General features: G+C 43.5%; 1 protein-coding gene and 1 long non-coding RNA gene across 6 annotated transcripts in view; one reads left to right on the top strand and one right to left on the bottom strand.

Annotated features, from left to right (window-relative positions):
• The window catches only part of LOC118941183, a 45,192-nt gene extending 42,711 nt beyond the window's left edge, over window positions 1-2,481 (bottom strand). The window contains exon 1 of the long non-coding RNA XR_005037496.1: window positions 2,355-2,481. This is a non-coding gene — a long non-coding RNA (uncharacterized LOC118941183). The remainder of the gene's footprint in view (window positions 1-2,354) is intronic.
• LOC110496437 (glucocorticoid-induced transcript 1 protein) overlaps window positions 1-13,681 on the top strand; it is a 43,530-nt gene extending 29,849 nt beyond the window's left edge. For 3 of the 5 annotated variants that reach the window (XM_021572343.2, XM_021572341.2, XM_036953017.1), the window contains exons 3-8: window positions 2,186-2,272; window positions 11,348-11,497; window positions 11,737-11,883; window positions 12,316-12,532; window positions 12,696-12,816; window positions 12,956-13,681. In XM_021572343.2, coding sequence (XP_021428018.1) covers window positions 2,186-2,272; window positions 11,348-11,497; window positions 11,737-11,883; window positions 12,316-12,532; window positions 12,696-12,816; window positions 12,956-13,262 — 1,029 coding nt within the window. In that variant the 3' untranslated portion in view covers window positions 13,263-13,681. The remainder of the gene's footprint in view (window positions 1-2,185; window positions 2,273-11,347; window positions 11,498-11,736; window positions 11,884-12,315; window positions 12,533-12,695; window positions 12,817-12,955) is intronic. The other 2 variants (XM_021572342.2, XM_021572344.2) reach the window with 2 other exon arrangements.
• Window positions 13,682-14,919: the final 1,238 nt, after the last annotated feature.

Genomic DNA, 14,919 nt, shown 5'->3' on the forward strand with positions numbered 1-14,919 from the left:
TTTTTTTAACAACACTGTCATCTCAGATTTTCAAAATATGCGTTACAGCCAACGCTAGACAAGCATTTGTGTAAGTTTATCATGGCATAATGCTATGCTAGGCTCTGCTGGCAGCAGGCAACATTTTCACAAAAATAAGAAAAGCAACCAAATTAAATAATTTACCTTTGAAGAACTTCGGATGCTTTCACTCAGGAGACTCCCAGTTAGATAGCAAATGTTGCTTTTTTCCAAAAATATTATTTTTGTAGGTGAAAAAGCTCCCATTTCTTCACCATGCTTGGCTGAGAAATCGACCGAAAAATGCTACAACTATAACGCCAAACTTTTTTCAAAATTAGCTACACAATATCGACAGAAACACGGCAAACGTTGTTTAGGATCCATCCTCAAGGTGTTTTTAACAAATATATTCAATAATATATCCGTCGAGGCAGTTGGTTTCTCATAAGAAGCGATTGGAAAAATGGCTACCTCAGTATTTTACGCAAGGTGTTCTGCGGGAGACACCATGTGACCACATGCCATATATGGTCCCTTACAGCCATTCATCAAGGGAAATGCCTAAAAAGACGTCACAATGCTGTAGACACCTTGGTGAAAACGTGGAAAACGTAAGCTCATTCGTAGCTCATTCACAGCCATATAAGGAGTCATTGGCATGAGGCGGTTTCAAAAAATGCGGCACTTCCTGGTTGGATTTTTATCTGGGTTTCGCCTGTAACATCAGTTCTGTGGCACTCACAGACAATATCTTTGCAGTTTTGGAAACGTCAGAGTGTCGTCTTTCCAAAGCTGTCAATTATATGCATAGTCGAGCATATTTTCGTGACAAAATATCTTGTTTAAAACGGGAACGTTTTTCTTCCAAAAGTTTTCATCCAAAAATTAAAATAGCACAGTCAACTTAGTGTATGTAAACTTCTGACCCACGTTTGTCTGTAAACAAATGTAAAAATTACTTCTGTCATGCACAAAGTAGATGTCCTAACCGACTTGCCAAAACTACAGTTTGTTAACAAGAAATTTGTGGAGTGGTTGAAAAACGGTTTTAATGACTCCAACCTAAGTGTTTGTAAACTTCTGACTTCAGCTGTGTATTCCAGACTCTGACAGTGCTCGTTCTGCTATTTTTTTTTATTTGTGTCTAGTGTTAGGTGTTACTGCTCTGTTAGCTACAAACATAAGCATTTCTCTGCACCCGCGATAACATATTTGTACGCGACCAGGAAAATTATATTTACTTTATTCTCATTTATTTTTACGCTCGTCTTCCTCCTTCTGTCTTTCTCCTCCTCCTCTCAGCTCCAGTAGCAGACCAGGGGGCGAAGCGAGGGCTACTTTATCTCTCTCAGCTCAAGTAGCAGACCAGGGGTAACCAGGGGACGAAGCGAGGGCTACTTTATCTCTCTCAGCTCCAGTAGCAGACCAGGGGTAACCAAGGGGCGAAGCGAGGGCTACTTTATCTCTCTCAGCTCAAGTAGCAGACCAGGGGTAACCAGGGGACGAAGCGAGGGCTACTTTGTCTCTCTCAGCTCCAGTAGCAGACCAGGGGTAACCAAGGGACGAAGCGAGGGCTACTTTATCTCTCTCAGCTCCAGTAACAGACCAGGGGTAACCAAGGGGCGAAGCGAGGGCTACTTTATCTCTCTCAGCTCCAGTAACAGACCAGGGGTGACCAGGGGGCGAAGCGAGGGCTACTTTATCTCGCTCAGCTCCAGTAGCAGACCAGTGGTAACCAACGGACGAAGCGAGGGCTACTTTCTCTCTCTCTCCATTTGACATCACTTATTCATCACAGTATCTTTAGCTGAGCCTGCAGCATTTAGAGGCCTCTCCTTTTTCTGTTGTGCTCTGACACACAGCAGAGCACTCACAGCTAGTTGAAGCTCCATTTTAGATCTCGTTATACATGATGTATGCACAGCAAAGCATCCATGTCAAACCTGCCACTGCTGCACGGTAGAGAGACCAAGTTCACATAACTGTCTGAGGTTTTGTGTCGCAAAGGCAAATCTGAAATAGCAAAGTAGTGCACTGCTTAGGCTGGGGGTCAAAGGCCCATCTCCCAGGCTGCGGACTTGTATTCCCTACCACGAGTTTCACGATGATTGACATAGCTGATGAGAATATGAGGTTGGCAATTAGATAATGATATTATTGGTTGTTTCCTTGTTGAATTCAGACACCTGGATGTTGGAGTGAAGAAGCAGGAGAGAGGGGCACACACCAGCGCTCTGCTTCTTGGGGCAGCGCAGACCAGCTCAAAGAGGTACACACTCACTCACGCTTGTGTATGCATGCACGACACACACACACACACACCACTAAAACACGTCATTAGAAAGCCTAACCTTTCGTTAGAAAACACTACTTGCAGCACTTTCCTAATGACGATTGGACCAAGGTGTTATCAGATCAACAGTGACAACATACTGTAAGTAGGCCTGATGAAATCTGTACAGTAGGCCTGATGAAATCTGTCATCCTCCTTTAACCCGGATGTAGATTCTGCCAGGTTGAGATGACTTGAAGTTGACATGACGATTAGAATGTCAATGGGGAACTGCCTACCATCTGCCGTGATATGCCCCCTCCCGCTCGCCACCTTCTAGATATAACTTCCTGTATGACGTCCGCATGCTCAGGGCTTCTCTGTTCTAATGCTGGGTGTCAGAGACGTAGTGCCGGGGCGGGCAGTCGTTGTCTTATCATCCCCTCTCCGCTCCACCCTGGTACTATACGGCCACAGGCAGGGAGGAGGCAGATAACACTATCTATCTCCCTCGCAACTAACCAGAAACTTCCCCTCACAGCAACCAACCGCCAGCCCAGCCATAACCCAACAGGCAATTTATTGACAGAAAAGATAGCCAGGCAGACCTGAGATTCCTCTCTCTCTCTCTCTTTCAGCCCCTTTCTTTCATTCCTTCTGCCTCTCTCTGTTTCTGCCTCTCTCTCTCTCTACAATTCAAAGGGCTTTATTGGCATGGTAAACGTATGTTTACATTACCAAAGCAAGTGAAATAGATAAACAAAAGTGAAATACAAATTGATGAGTAAACATTACACTCACAAAAGTTTCAAAGGAAGAGACATTTCAAATGTAATTTGGCTATGTACAGTATTATAGTGATGTGCAAATAGTTAAAGTACAAAGGGGAAAATAAATAAACGTAAATATGGGTTGCATTTACAATGGTGTTTGTTCTTCACTAGTTGCCCTTTTCTTGTGGCAGCAGGTCACAAATCTTGCTGCTGTGATGATGGCACACTGTGGTATTTCACCCAATAGATATGGGAGTTTATCAAAATTGGATTTGTTTTTGAATTCTTTGTGGGTCTGTGTAATTTGAGGGAAATATGTGTCTCTAGTATGGTCGTACATTTGGCAGGAGGTTAGGAAGTGCAGCTCAGTTTCCACCTCATTTTGTGGGCAGTATGCACAGCCTTTTCTCTCTTGAGAGCCAGGTCTGCCTATAGCGGGCTCTCTCTTGCAATCTCCCTCTCCCTCCCTAGTTTAGCAGCAAGGAGAACAGTTAAAATAGTAGTGCTCAGGCATGTTCCTTATTAATGGTAATGGAGCATGGAGCTGTCGTGCAGAGGGGTTGAGGTCCCCTACATTTACACCGTGATTGTTCGTAGGCCTATATAACCTCAAGAGATACCAGGGTTGTTAAGCAACCGTAATCCTAATCTTATAGACCTCATTATTTACCAACACTTCCTCACTTAACTCTTGTGTTCTTATTTCCTCAGCATTATATAGGATGTACTTGCTCTATTTGCATCCCTGTGTGAAGTGCTGTCCAGCCTCGCTGAATGTCTTAAAACTCACACACACACACACACACACACACACACACACACACACACACACACACACACACACACACACAGACACAAAAAATGTTTTTTAGCTTCTGTGTACTAGCAGAATGTATTTTTAAGTGAATCGCTGGGAAGGTACAGTGAGAGGAGGAGTTCATGTGAGTTAATTTCACCTTTATTTAACCAGGTAGGCCAGTTGAGAACAAGTTATCATTTACAACTGCAACCGGGCCAAGATAAAGCAAAGCAGTGCGACACAAACGACACAGAGTTACACATGGGATAAACAAACGTACAGTCAATAACAAAATAGAAAGTCTATATACAGTGTGTGCAAATGTAGTAAGGCATAAATGGGCCATAGTGGCGAAATAATGACAATTTAGCAATTTAACACTGGAGTGATGGATGTGCAGAAGATGAATGTGCAAGTAGAGATACTGGGGTGCAAAGCAGCAAATAAATAATAATATGGGGATGAGGTAGTAGGTGGGCTATTTACAGATGGGCTATGTATAGGTGCAATGACCGGTAAGCTGCTCTGACAGCTGATGCTTGACGTTAGTGAGGGAGTTATAAGTCTCCAGCTTCAGTGATTTTTGCAATTTGTTCCAGTCATTGGCAGCAGAGAACTGGAAGGGAAGGCGGCCAAAGTAGGAGTTGGCTTCGGGGGTGATCAGGGAAATATACCTGCTGGAGCGCATGCTACGGGTGGGTGCTGCTATGGTGACCAGTGAGCTGAGATAATGTGGAGCTTTACCTAGCAAAGACTTATAGATGACCTGGGTTTGGCAACGAATATGGAGCGAGGGTCAGCCAACGAGAGCATACAGGTCGCAGTTGTGGGTAGTATATGCGGCTTTGGTGACAAAACGGATGGCACTGTGATAGACTGCATACAATTTGCTGAGTAGAGCGTTGGAGGCTATTTTGTAAATGACAACGCCGAAGTCAAGGATCGGTAGGATAGTCAGAACCGTCCAGAGTAGTGATGCTAGACGGGCGGGCTGGTGCGGGCAGCGATCGGTTGAAGATCATGCATTTAGTTGCATTTAAGAGCAGTTGGAGGCCACGGAAGGAGTGTTGTATGGCATTGAAGCTCGTCTGGAGGTTTGTTAACACAGTGTCCAAAGAAGGGCCAGATGTATACAGAATGGTGTCATCTGCGTGGAGGTGGATCAGAGAATCACCAGCAGCAAGAGCGACATCATTGATGTATACAGAGAAGAGTCGGCCCGAGAATTGAACCCTGTGGCACCCCCAGAGACTGCCAGAGGTCCAGACAACAGGCCCTCTGATTTGACACACTGAACTCTATCTGAGAAGTAGATCGAGTAGGCTTTTGAGTCTGCCGATATGAATGTGGTGATTTGACACAGTTGAAATCCTTGGCCAGGTCGATGTAGACTACACACAGTACTGTCTTTTATCAATGGCGGTTATGATATCGCTTAGGACCTTGAGCGTGGCTGAGGTGCACTCATGACCAGCTCGGAAACCAGATGCATAGCGGAGAAGGTACGGTGGGATTCGAAATAGTCGGTGATCTGTTTGTTAACTTGGCTTTCGAAGACTTTAGAAAGGCAGATAGATATTGGTCTGTAAAGTTTGGGTCTAGAGCGTCTCCCCCTTTGAAGAGGGGGATGACCCCGGCAGCATTCCGATCTTTAGGGATCTTAGACGATATGATAGAGAGGTTGAACGGGCTAGTAATAGGGGTTCCAACAATTGCTGTGGATAATTTTAGATAAAGAGGGTCCAGATTGTCTAGCCCAGCTGATTTGTAGGGGTACAGATTTTGCAACTCTTTCAGAACATCAGCTATCTGGATTTGGGTGAAGGAGAAATGGGGAGGCTTGGGCAAGTTACTGTGGGGGGTGCAGAGTTGTTAACTGGGGTAGGGGTAGCCAGGTGGAAAGCATGGCCAGCTGTAGAAAAATGCTAATTGAAAATCTTGATTATCGTAGATTTATCGGTGGTGACAGTGTTTACTAGCATCAGTGCAGTGGGCAGCTGGGCGGTGCTCTTTTTTTCCATGGACTTTACAGTGTCCCAGAACTTTTTGGAGTTTGCTACAGGATGCAAATTTGTGTTTGAAAAAGCTATCCTTTGCTTTCTTAACTGCCTGTGTATATTGGTTCCTAACTTCCCGGAAAAGTTTCACATCCGGATGAAATGCATGCCCAAATTCAACTGCCTGCTACTCATCCCCAGGAGATAAGATATGCATATTATTAGTAGATTTGGATAGAAAACACTCTGAAGTTTCTAAAACTGTTTGAATCATGTCTGTGAGTATTTAGCAGGCAAAACCCCGATGACAAACCATTCAGATTTTCTTTTTTTTGAGGTCACTTTCTTTTCAATGGTTTTTCATTGGGAATCCAGATTTCTAAGGGACCTTCTTGCAGTTCATACCGCTTCCACTGGATGTCACCAGTCTTTAGAAATTGGTTGAGGTTTTTCCTTTGTGTAATGAAAAAGTAGCCCTGTTCAGAACGAGGGTCACTTGTAGTGCACTGTTATAGGCATGTGACCAGAAAGGTAGTGTCAGGTTGTTTTTCTTACTGTATTGAACACAGAGCATACCGTCTTCAATTTTATCGATTTTTTTTTTACATTAAAAAACACCTAAAGTTGTATTACAAAAGTAGTTTGAAATGTTTTGGCAAAGTTTACAGGTAACTTTTGAGATATTTTGTAGTCCCGTTGTGCAAGTTGGAACCAGTGTTTTTCTGGATCAAACGCGCCAAATAAATGAACATTTTGGATATATATCGACGGAATTAATCGAACAAAAGGACCATTTGTGATGTTTATGGGACATATTGGAGTGCCAACAAAAGAAGCTTGTCAAAGGTAAGGCATTAATTATATTTTTATTTCTGCATTTTGTGTCGCGCCTGCGGAGTTGAAATATGCTTTTCTCTCTTTGTTTACGGAGGTGCTTTACAGAAGGTTTAAAAGGTGCAGTGAAATGGTTACTTGCATAGTAGTCTTTTTAGACAGCTAGCTAAACAAGGCACCATAATCCCAACTCATAACATTACTACCCTGCAAATAGCTAACCAACTAGGTTCAATGTTAGCTAGCTAACATAGGCTATAACTAGCAATGCAAATTACTCTGAGATACGAATAATATTACTACACAGGTCATACATGTAACGTTAGTGATCAAGCCAGCCAGCTAACATTAGCTAGCTAGCTAACAGTGCGCTTTAATTTCTAAGGTTAATTTGAAATGTATGATATCTGAAAATGTAGCTATCTAGACTCTTACTCGTGGATGAACACCTCTCCCTTTCTGTCACGGATGACATGGTTGAAGATGTAATTCGGTGACAGGTGTTTTTATACAACAGCCTTCTGTGTTCTCTTTTCAACTCCCTCTGCATATTTGCAATCAAACGGCAGAATTTTCTACATCTTTTTAGCTATCACACTCTGCTTCCACCGGGCATTCCACTGATTTCAAAACTCGGTCCTCCAGAAAGTGGAGAGCAACACTTTTGCAGTTCTTTGTGATATCTTTTAAAAAAAGCAGTGTTAGAAAGGATTACCTAGACATACTGACCAGCTCATGTTATGGACAGAAGCATGCTACATGACAGACCTATTCCACCTCATCTCTAGGCATGTCCAGTCCATCCATTATCTCAGTCAATCATGGCTAGTGGGCTGATTTCTGTCTTTTTCTGTAGCTTAACCAACTAAGCTTGTAAATTAACACTTTTTATTGCATTTACAGATGACATACACGTTTTAAGGCACATGAAAGTTCACATATTCCATAAGGCATTTCTCCCAAAAAATGCATTTTGATAAAAAATTCATTAAAATGCCTCTCCTGTGAAGTAGTGACACGCGACCATATGGCTAGTTTCCTGAAACAAGTCGCACATAAGAGCTTGAGTGAGTTGTCAGTATGTGTGTTTGAGTTGGTGTATTCAGGAGCGATGTTGGTGCTGGAATAAAGCAGTTGAGAAACACTGTTTATAGTATATGTAGGCTTTTCTTTCATTACTATCTTTATTTTGGGCCCAGCATCATAAGATACATTTGTGATGTGCCTATTATCGCCTACTGATTATTGAGTTATCTGGAAAGCTGACTAACTATTGAGTGCACCAGGCCCACTATGGCTGAAGAAAGTGGATCACATATCAGCCTTTCCATTCAGACAGAGCCTCCTTTGATAAGGACCTGTTAGGCTGGGTGTTTGTGTTGTGTTGCTATAGTAAAATAACTTGGTGGAAAAGGACAAGTTGAAGGACGGGTTGTGTAAATGCATTGTGAAAATAGCATGTGTTTCTGGTGTAAGAGGGGACCTGTGTTGCTATAGTAAAATTACTGCAATGACTGAGCCTACAATGACTTGTGTGTAAAGGCACAGGGAAAAGAACTGGGCTTGTCTGTCTGGGCTTGTCTTGTCTGGTTGTCGTGAGATGCTATATGCATAAAATAGCTACCATGTGGCAAGCAATTTATAGCTACAAGGCTATCAGTGATTTTTGCATAATTTCCAGTCCCCCATATAATGAAAGAAAATATATTTTCTTTCATTACTTTCTGCTAACCCTCACCTAATTGGAGTAAACTAATGGACAACAATACTTAGGCTTCTACTTCCAGCTTATTCATACTATATACATCTTACGGACACAGTACATTTTTACATCTCTTATTTATATATATCTCAACCTTCAGCTACCCTCAACCCCTCCCATCGATCTCTAAATAACATCTCGTCTTGACTTCTTCTACTTGCCAAATATCTTTCAACTGCGATACTGTATGATGTTTTAACTAAAGTTCTGAAAAGCTATTCTCAGAGTTTCCACAGATTCTAAATAATAGATGAACTCCTTTACTAAAAGCACCCAGCAGTGTGATAGTTCAGCCATTCCTTAACCTGCGACCTGAAACAGGCTACATATGGGCAGAACCAAAACAAGTGAAATAATGATTGTTTCTTCACAGCCAAATCTGCAGAGTTGGGATGGTTGTAACCCCCATATACATAACATTCTATTGGTTGCAAGAATTTAGTATAATTAAAATGGAAAAACTCAGTTTTTAATCCAGCGTTGTTTTGTGTGTCAGTTCATAAACCCTGTGCCATGGAATCTGAAATCAAAAATCTCTTCCCAACTATTTTGCAACCTGTACGGCACAGCTGTCCACTATTTTGCAACCTGTACGGCACAGCTGTCCACTATTTTGCAACCTGTACGGCACAGCTGTCAACTATTTTGCAACCTGTACGGCACAGCTGTCAACTATTTTGCAACCTGTACGGCACAGCTGTCAACTATTTTGCAACCTGTACGGCACAGCTGTCAACTTGTTGGTCCTTAAATGGAACTGGTATACGTTCCTATTTATTTATATTTTTTCAATTTTGGTCTTTAATGCAGGGCCGACCGACAACTTCCACTAGCCTTCATTTTTGCAGTAATGCTGCAATCAGCTGGTTATAATTGTGGATAGAGCAGACATTCCATATATTGTTGGTAGATGCATTGGTCACAACTCACCCAGTCCCATGTATGATATAATTAACAAAGACTATATATATATATATATATATATATATATATATATATATATATATATATATATATATATATATATATATATATATATATATATATATATATATATATATATATATATATATATATATATATATATATATATATATATATATATTTATTTATTTATTTATTTATTTATTTATTTTTTATTTTTTTTTATCAATTAGTATATTTGCAGTAATACTTTTCTAGTGGATTAAACTGAAATTGCAACCAGCTGTCTATGGCTTGTTTTAAAAATAGTGATATTTTAGGGATTTCATTTTCAAATAACCAAAAGTGAGGGGTTGCGTTTTGAAGAAATGGAAAATGAGGGTGAGCCATTCTTACTAGGGTGAGCCATTCTTACTAATCTGCTGGAGAACCCGTTTGGATTTAGGTATAACTTTTGTATGACTGAAGCCTTTAGTGAGAGGTTCAATTCCTTAATATTCAATAACTGTAGCCCTCCGAATTCATATTAATTATATAAATATGCCTGTTTTTAATTTTGTCTGACTTGCCGTTCCAAATAAAGTGGAACATTGTTTTGCTAATAACATTGTTTTTAACAAGTTGTCCGGTGTTGGCACTTGGATGTCAGGGTGATTTTTCCACAAATGGACAAGTTTTTACCTTTCCATGGTAGCAAGATCTTACCTATTTTTGCTAACTTTCTATTAAAATGTATTGTATTGAGCATTTATTTATTTTGGGATATGAATACCAAGTATGTCCACTTACCGGTCAGACCATTTTATTTGTAAACCACACTGTAATGTAACACTTATTATTTAGTAATCCAATATGTAATATGGTACGCTTCTCATAGTTCGGTTTGTAATCCAAAGTGGTTTGAGAAGTGATCTAGATCCTCTGAGGCTGTGCAGGGATCAATATTGTGGATTTAAAAGAAAACGTCATCAGCGTACAATGTCATGTTTGTTTTTAGGCCCTGGATTTCTAGCCCCTTGATATTATTGTTGGGTCTGATTTTAATAGCTATCAAATAGATATGCCGGTAGTGGACAACCTTGTTTACTCCTCATGGCAGTTTTTAACACTTTCTGAGAAGTAGCCATTATTTACACCTGTGGTTACGATACATAGCCATTATTTACACCTGTGGTTACGATACATAGCCATTATTTACACCTGTGGTTACGATACATAGCCATTATTTACACCTGTGGTTACGATACATGAGCAACTATTCATCTGATTTGCCATTAACTGTACTGTGCTTCTATCTGACACACAAAAGGCCCCCACTTGTTTGAGAGTTTAAAATACTCTTTTAGCAATTGAAACTTCCCTCTGTGGGCTAATATATGAATGCAGAATTATGAAGACCTATAGATGTGGGTCAAAGATATACCTAGAGCCACACAGGACTGGAGTTCTAGCCCTTTAGTCCTTATTGGTCAGAGCCAATACACAGTCATCTTTTCTGTTAGATGCACAGTTTAGCACAGTCTGTGGGTCTTTCAAAGGTTTTAACAGCACCATGCAAATGAAAGACATTACATTGTAAATGGCCTTTTTATGTGTTTAAAAAAATATATTTATGGATTCTTCCTTTAGCGATTAGATCGATGACTAGCCTGCAAGATAGTCTGAAAGGAATGTCTCCTTTTAGATGTACATAGGGACTGCACAGCTCCAGCTATATATGTAATCTGATGCATTCATTACTGAAGCTGCCTGCCCTGAGCTATGGGGACCCCTGGTGGAAATATGGGGTTATGTCAAAACGTGATAAGATTAAATTGGCTACATTACATGAGACAGAGGTTCATCTGTTAACATGTTACTGTTCCTTTCTCTCTCTTTCCCCGTGTTTATTTTCTCTTTCCTTTGTCTCTGTCTTACTCTCCCTCTCTTTTCCTCTCCCTCTTTCCACTTCCTTTCCTCCTCCTCCTCCTCTGTTCTCCTCAGCAGATAGCCAAGCTCCGGCAGCAGCTGCGTGGCAGTAGTAAGCAGCAGCAGGGAGGTCGTCCGTCTCTGTGTCAAAGAGACAAAGACGGCTCATCTCCTTTACAGGGACCTATCAACACCTCCATCAACACCACATCCGACCAAGCACAGGTAAGGCACAATACTGCCATCCAGACTTGGGTTTATATTTATTTATTTATTTATTTATTTGTGTCATGCTTTAGGGGAATGCGTGATTTAGCTTGCTGAACGGAATGGAATCAAGGCAATCGACCCAAAAGTGCAAACCTAACACGCCAGGGAAGCTTAATCACCAGAACTCTGCTTATAAGTGTAATATTGAGGTTTTGTTTTTTGAATATCTGCCATTGTGTCCCTGGTCCCTGCAGTGGTCCTGCATGTCTAAGTCGTCCCCGATGTCCAACATGACGGTGCCCAAGTCCTCCATCACCAGAGTACCCAGCAGCATGGAGGGAATCAACCACGAGCTGGAGAAGGTCTTCATCAGAGACAACGGAGAGAAGGAGGAGCTCAAGGTGGGGGGACGGACTGTTAGATGCATCCAATCACATATTTACAATATGCACTCTCACACAATACTAGCGGTGGCCACTCGCAGTCAAGCATGACATCAGTCATGGGCTGCATGTGTCAATGTGTAGTTCATATATCGTCTATAAGCAGAATGACTATCTTTACTCAATTAGCCACAAAATCCCTACTTTGAAAGTGACTGTTTTCTTGAAACTGTGCTGTACCATTTTCTCTACATTCAGAGTTTGCAAGCAAGGCATTTCACTGTACTTGTGCACGTGACATTACAACTTGGAACTTGAAACTCGTGTATCTGGAGGGAGCTGACATGCACACAACCACTCATGCGCCTGCTGTGTCACTGGAAATCCTATTACTTGCAGTACTCAATGACGAGACAACTCTTTTTCCCCTCACTCCTCGCCCTCCCCCAGGTGTTGGAGGTACCAGACGGGCGGCGAGCCCCCTTCCCCCCCCAGCAGCGCAGCAGCAGTACCCGAAGCGTGGACACACAGAACCCCTCTGCCCCCGGCCGCTCCAGCAGTAGTTCCAGCCTGTCCCCCTGTCCCTCTCCTGCCTGTCCCCCGGGGTCCGGCTCACACGGGGGCAGCCCTTACTCCACCGACGATCTGCTCTACGACAGGGATAAAGGTAGGACTGTCAGGATGCTCTCTCAGACCTGGGGCAAGGGCTCCATTGGACATCCTACCGTTGTGCAAGGCTCTGAACTCCCAACGGGGACTGTGTGTCTTGTCCGGGGACTGTAGAGTAATCTTCTTTTCTGTCCTTTTCTGACCATTGTCTCTGTCTACAGACAGTGGCAGTAGCTCTCCCCTGCCAAAGTTTGCCTCGTCTCCTAAACCCAACAACAGCTATATGTTCAAGAGAGAACCCCCAGAGGGCTGTGAGAAGATCAAGGTGTTTGAGGAAATGAGGTAAGCACCACAAGAGACCAGGGATCTTTTAGGATCTCTTTTATCACACCAAAGTGGTTGATACTGAAGGTCAGTGATATATACATGTCACGAAAGGAGTTTATACGGCGTCTCTTACTTTTCTCTTTTGTCTGTCCAGCTCCAGGCAGTCAGCGTCCGTCCCGCTCTTCTCCTGCCCCGACAAGAACAAGGTCAACTTCATCTCCACCGGCTCCGCCTTCTGCCCTGTCAGACTGACCCCCGGCGCCCTGCACCTCTCTGTGACCTCTCACCCCGACGACGACCCCGAGGCCGGCCCCAGCTCAATGATATCAGCATTCCTCCCCACTCAGGTCCACACCTCCACCAGCACAGACGACGCTCCCACCCCCGAGGAGGCTGCCACTCCAACGCCCACCTCGCCACAAGAGACTGACCCCCAGACAGACTGCCTGGCCATCAGCTAGACATGGACAGAGCTGGCCTCTGACACGTGGTTCTGGATCTTCTTCTTCTGAATAATATGATTATTACGCCCCCAGTATCATCAGCATCACTGAAGTCCTGTCTCCTTTGCTAAAGGACCTCCTCTTCTCTCAGTCTCTGCTGAACTCTAAACACTCTGCATGGCGTAGCATTAGCAACAATGTCCCGGGCAACAACAACAACAAACGGAGAAAACAAAGACAAGTCTACCACATGTTCCTAGCGTATTCCTAAGACACTGTTCCTGTCAGGGATAGACATGATGATCTTTAACAGCATGTAAAAAGTAGAGATGCTGGATGATGTCATTGGGTGGATGGGAAGAAAACGAGACACTTTGGATGGGGGGGCATGCATTTTAAACCAGTAGTGTGTTTAAGATTAAAGACATGCTCCTGTACTTTGGAGACTAAGAAAGTCATTTTTGGGGGGGCTGGTTGTGTCAATGTGTGGTTCATACATATGCATAGTCTATAATCAGAATTACTGTCTAAACTCAGCCTTGAAATCCCTAGTTTGAAAGCGACTATTTTCTTGAAGCTTTGCAGCGACATTTTCTCTTATTTCCCCTCACTGGGGCCAGCCCCATAGCGATTAGAGTTCTAGCCAATGAGCTTCAGCCCCTCACATTTCAACCATGTTATCCAATGAGGTTGAAAGGTGGGCATAACTGCTGAGTGAGTGACGCACACCGAGAGTGAGTGACGCACACCGAGAGTGAGTGACGCACACCGAGAGTGAGTGACGCACACCGAGAGTGAGTGACGCACACCGAGAGTGAGTGACGCACACCGAGAGTGAGTGACGCACACCGAGAGTGAGTGACGCACACCGAGAGTGAGTGACGCACACCGAGAGTGAGTGAGTGAGTGACGCACACTGAGAGTGTGAGTGAGTGAGTGACGCACACTGAGAGTGTGAGTGAGGTACACCGAGAGTGAGTGAGTGACGTACACCGAGAGTGAGTGAGTGACGTACACCGAGAGTGAGTGAGTGAGTGACGTACACCGAGAGTGAGTGAGTGAGTGACGTACACCGAGAGTGAGTGAGTGAGTGACGTACACCGAGAGTGAGTGAGTGAGTGACGCACACCGAGAGTGAGTGACGCACACCGAGAGTGAGTGACGCACACCGAGAGTGAGTGACGCACACCGAGAGTGAGTGACGCACACCGAGAGTGAGTGACGCACACCGAGAGTGAGTGACGCACACCGAGAGTGAGTGACGCACACCGAGAGTGAGTGACGCACACCGAGAGTGAGTGACGCACACCGAGAGTGAGTGAGTGAGTGACGCACACTGAGAGTGTGAGTGAGTGAGTGACGTACACCGAGAGTGAGTGACGTACACCGAGAGTGAGTGACGTACACCGAGAGTGAGTGACGTACACCGAGAGTGAGTGACGTACACCGAGAGTGAGTGACGCACACCGAGAGTGAGTGAGTGAGTGAGGGACGTACACTGAGAGTGTGAGTGAGTGAGTGAGTGAGTGAGTGACGTACACCGTGAGTGACGTACACCGAGAGTGAGTGAGTGACGTACACCGTGAGTGAGTGAGTGAGTGACGTACACCGAGAGTGAGTGAGTGACGTACACCGAGAGTGAGTGAGTGACGTACACCGAGAGTGAGTGAGTGAC

The sequence above is a fragment of the Oncorhynchus mykiss genome, chromosome 18 (assembly GCF_013265735.2).
Source record: "Oncorhynchus mykiss isolate Arlee chromosome 18, USDA_OmykA_1.1, whole genome shotgun sequence".
NCBI classification, from domain to species: Eukaryota; Metazoa; Chordata; class Actinopteri; order Salmoniformes; family Salmonidae; genus Oncorhynchus; species Oncorhynchus mykiss.